Raw genomic sequence first — 2,484 nt, forward strand, 5'->3', positions numbered from 1 at the left:
CTTTTATTATTCTGATGCAATAATCACTTCTACTCCAGAGGCATAACCTTGAGGCATAGTTTATGCATATTTAGTTTGCATTTCTACTTTTAAAACTCTTTGTGATGTTAGATTATCAAATCATTAGAGTAGCTAAATAATCATAATCCTTTTTGAGTATATTTTGCATCCTGCTGTGGATTTCATCGTAAATCCAAATAAAAATTGTAACTGAAGTATTCTTAGCACTGGGCACGTCTCTAGATTCCATTGTCTTCGTTCAGGAATAACAGTCTTCGTCCAGGGAAATGCATTTGAACAAACAAGTTTGTGGGTAAATAGCACCGCGGATTAAGCCACAGAGCTTTCACTTCTGGAGATCTTGCTTCAAATTTTTGATTCAGTTTCTAGTGGAATGTGTTTTGAGATCTCGCTGCTGTCCCTGATGAATTTTGGTTCCCACAGTAAAACTAACCCATTTCTGCACAATTGCAAGTCTGTGCTCAGAGAGAGGACCAGGACTGGAATATCAGGAATTTTGTAGGTCAGGATTAAAGGGCAGTTGTCAGGGTTGCTGGAGGAAGTCTATATATTGTCTGCCCATAGTATGTGCAGCTTTTTAGTAAATCACTATAATAAGCTCTGACATTTCCATGCCTTTTAAATAGGAATCGTCATTAAAACGTTGTAGTTTCACATGTTCAGATCCTCATAGAAATGTTGACTGCGTAAATGCATGTAAAGAATTTGAGAGTAATGATATAAGCAAATAAAAAAATACTAAACAAGCAAGTACAGTTCAATAGCTGCAGTCCATATTTATCTCCAATTTCAGGGGATAAAAAAACCCTTCCTGGTTACAAATAGGATGTGCCCTGTATGTGAATAAGTGCATGTGTGTGCACATGTTGCATGTGAATAATAGTGTGTGTGTGTGTTTGTGCGGGCATGTGTATAGGTGTGTGTGTTTAAACAGAATCAGTCACCAAACAGTTTCCTGAGATCAGTTTAGCTTAATCTCATATAGGCAGCTAAAACACAATTGGGTTCCTGTATAATTGTGGTTGGTATGTGTATGATGCTAGACACTTTGCAGTGGCTACTAATATGCTTATTCATGAATGAAAGCATGTTACTGAATGAGTACTCCCAACGAGGTCTTGAGTCAGGCACGACTCAATATGAGCAGAGGCTCCTGAAGCTAACCCTTTGCTTTTTTTACAATGTAATTTAAAATTCAAATTCTTGTCAATGTTTAAATGCAATCTTTTGTTTTTGTACTACCAGGTAATGGAAACTTTAGAAGAGGAGAGCAAGCACTGGGTGGAGAAGTTGTTTGCTCCTCATTTCACTGCACAGGACTTTTTTAGTCGAGTCTACCAGCTTGAATCACTGATGTCTGAAAAACTGGCTTTCGAGAGAGCTAAGAGAGTGGAAGAAATCTACAATATGGCAATTATAAAATTTCAGGAAGAAAAAGGGCTCAAAAGAAAAGAAAGTCTTTCCAAACTCATTGTTCGAGAAGCCGAGCCAAACTTAGTAGGTGCAAAGATAAACATTTCAAAGGAGGAAACAGAAGGGGATTCTGCCTGCTGTGGAGCTGGTAATTTAGATGTTGGAACTGAAGAAAGCTTAAAGGAAACAGAGGGTCATTGTATCTGGAATGCAAAGGAATTAGCAGCTTTGCGACAAGAAATGCACAAGAACCATTTGGAAGGAGTTTCTCTGAAACTTCAGCTGTCCTCCTTGAATGCAGAGTTAGGGGAACTTACAGCTAAATACAAAAAAATAGAAATGGACTTTGAAAATGCTGAACAAGAACTTCTAAATTTGAAAAAAGAGGTTCGCTGCAAAACTTTCCAGTTAGAGCAGATTGAAAGGGACAGCTTAAAAAAAGATTTGGAGCTTCAAGCTTTAAAACAAGATTTACATGAAAAATCAGCACACATAAGAAGCTTAAATGAAGAGCTGCTTCAGGCAAGAGAAGAAATTCAGAATTTAGAGCTAAAGAACAAAGATTTACAGCAAGAATTTATGAAGTTAAAACAGCAACAGGAGCTTGGAAATAAGACCACCATAGAAAAGGTGAAAATGCAGTACGGTGTAGAAATAAGGAAAATAAAAAGGGAATTGGAATCTGTTAAAATTGAACTCAGTGCTGAAAGGGTCTCCCGTACTAGGAGTTGTAAGGCTTTAGAGAGACTTAGAAAACATTTTTCAGTCCAACCATTATCTGATACATTTGACAATCTGAGTGTAGATTCCTTTAAAACAAAAGAGTGAGAAAGGAGAATCCTTGATGGTGACAATAAGCAATATCAAGCAACCATCTTTTCAGTTTGACTTGCCTTTGTATGTTTAAAAGACCACTTAGTATAATGTTGAACGTTCATTTTTAATGCAGTCATGCATGAGAATAAAATGGTACCTGGTTGAAAACAGCTTTGTTCACAGGGTTTTGTTCAAGATTGTTTCTCAGTTTGGTGGCGGAGCATCCTTGCGAGT

The 2,484-nt window shown here is 37.2% G+C and overlaps 1 protein-coding gene across 1 annotated transcript in view; it reads left to right on the top strand.

The window, feature by feature from the left end:
• Nucleotides 1-2,262, top strand: part of CCDC160 (coiled-coil domain containing 160) — a 3,823-nt gene extending 1,561 nt beyond the window's left edge. Inside the window, exon 2 of the mRNA XM_014524662.2 lies at nt 1,267-2,262. Within this exon, the coding sequence (XP_014380148.2) occupies nt 1,267-2,262 (996 nt within the window). The remainder of the gene's footprint in view (nt 1-1,266) is intronic.
• The last annotated feature ends 222 nt before the right edge of the window (nt 2,263-2,484 follow it).

The sequence above is a fragment of the Alligator sinensis genome, unplaced genomic scaffold (assembly GCF_000455745.1).
Source record: "Alligator sinensis unplaced genomic scaffold, ASM45574v1 scaffold1567_1, whole genome shotgun sequence".
NCBI lineage: Eukaryota > Metazoa > Chordata > Crocodylia > Alligatoridae > Alligator > Alligator sinensis.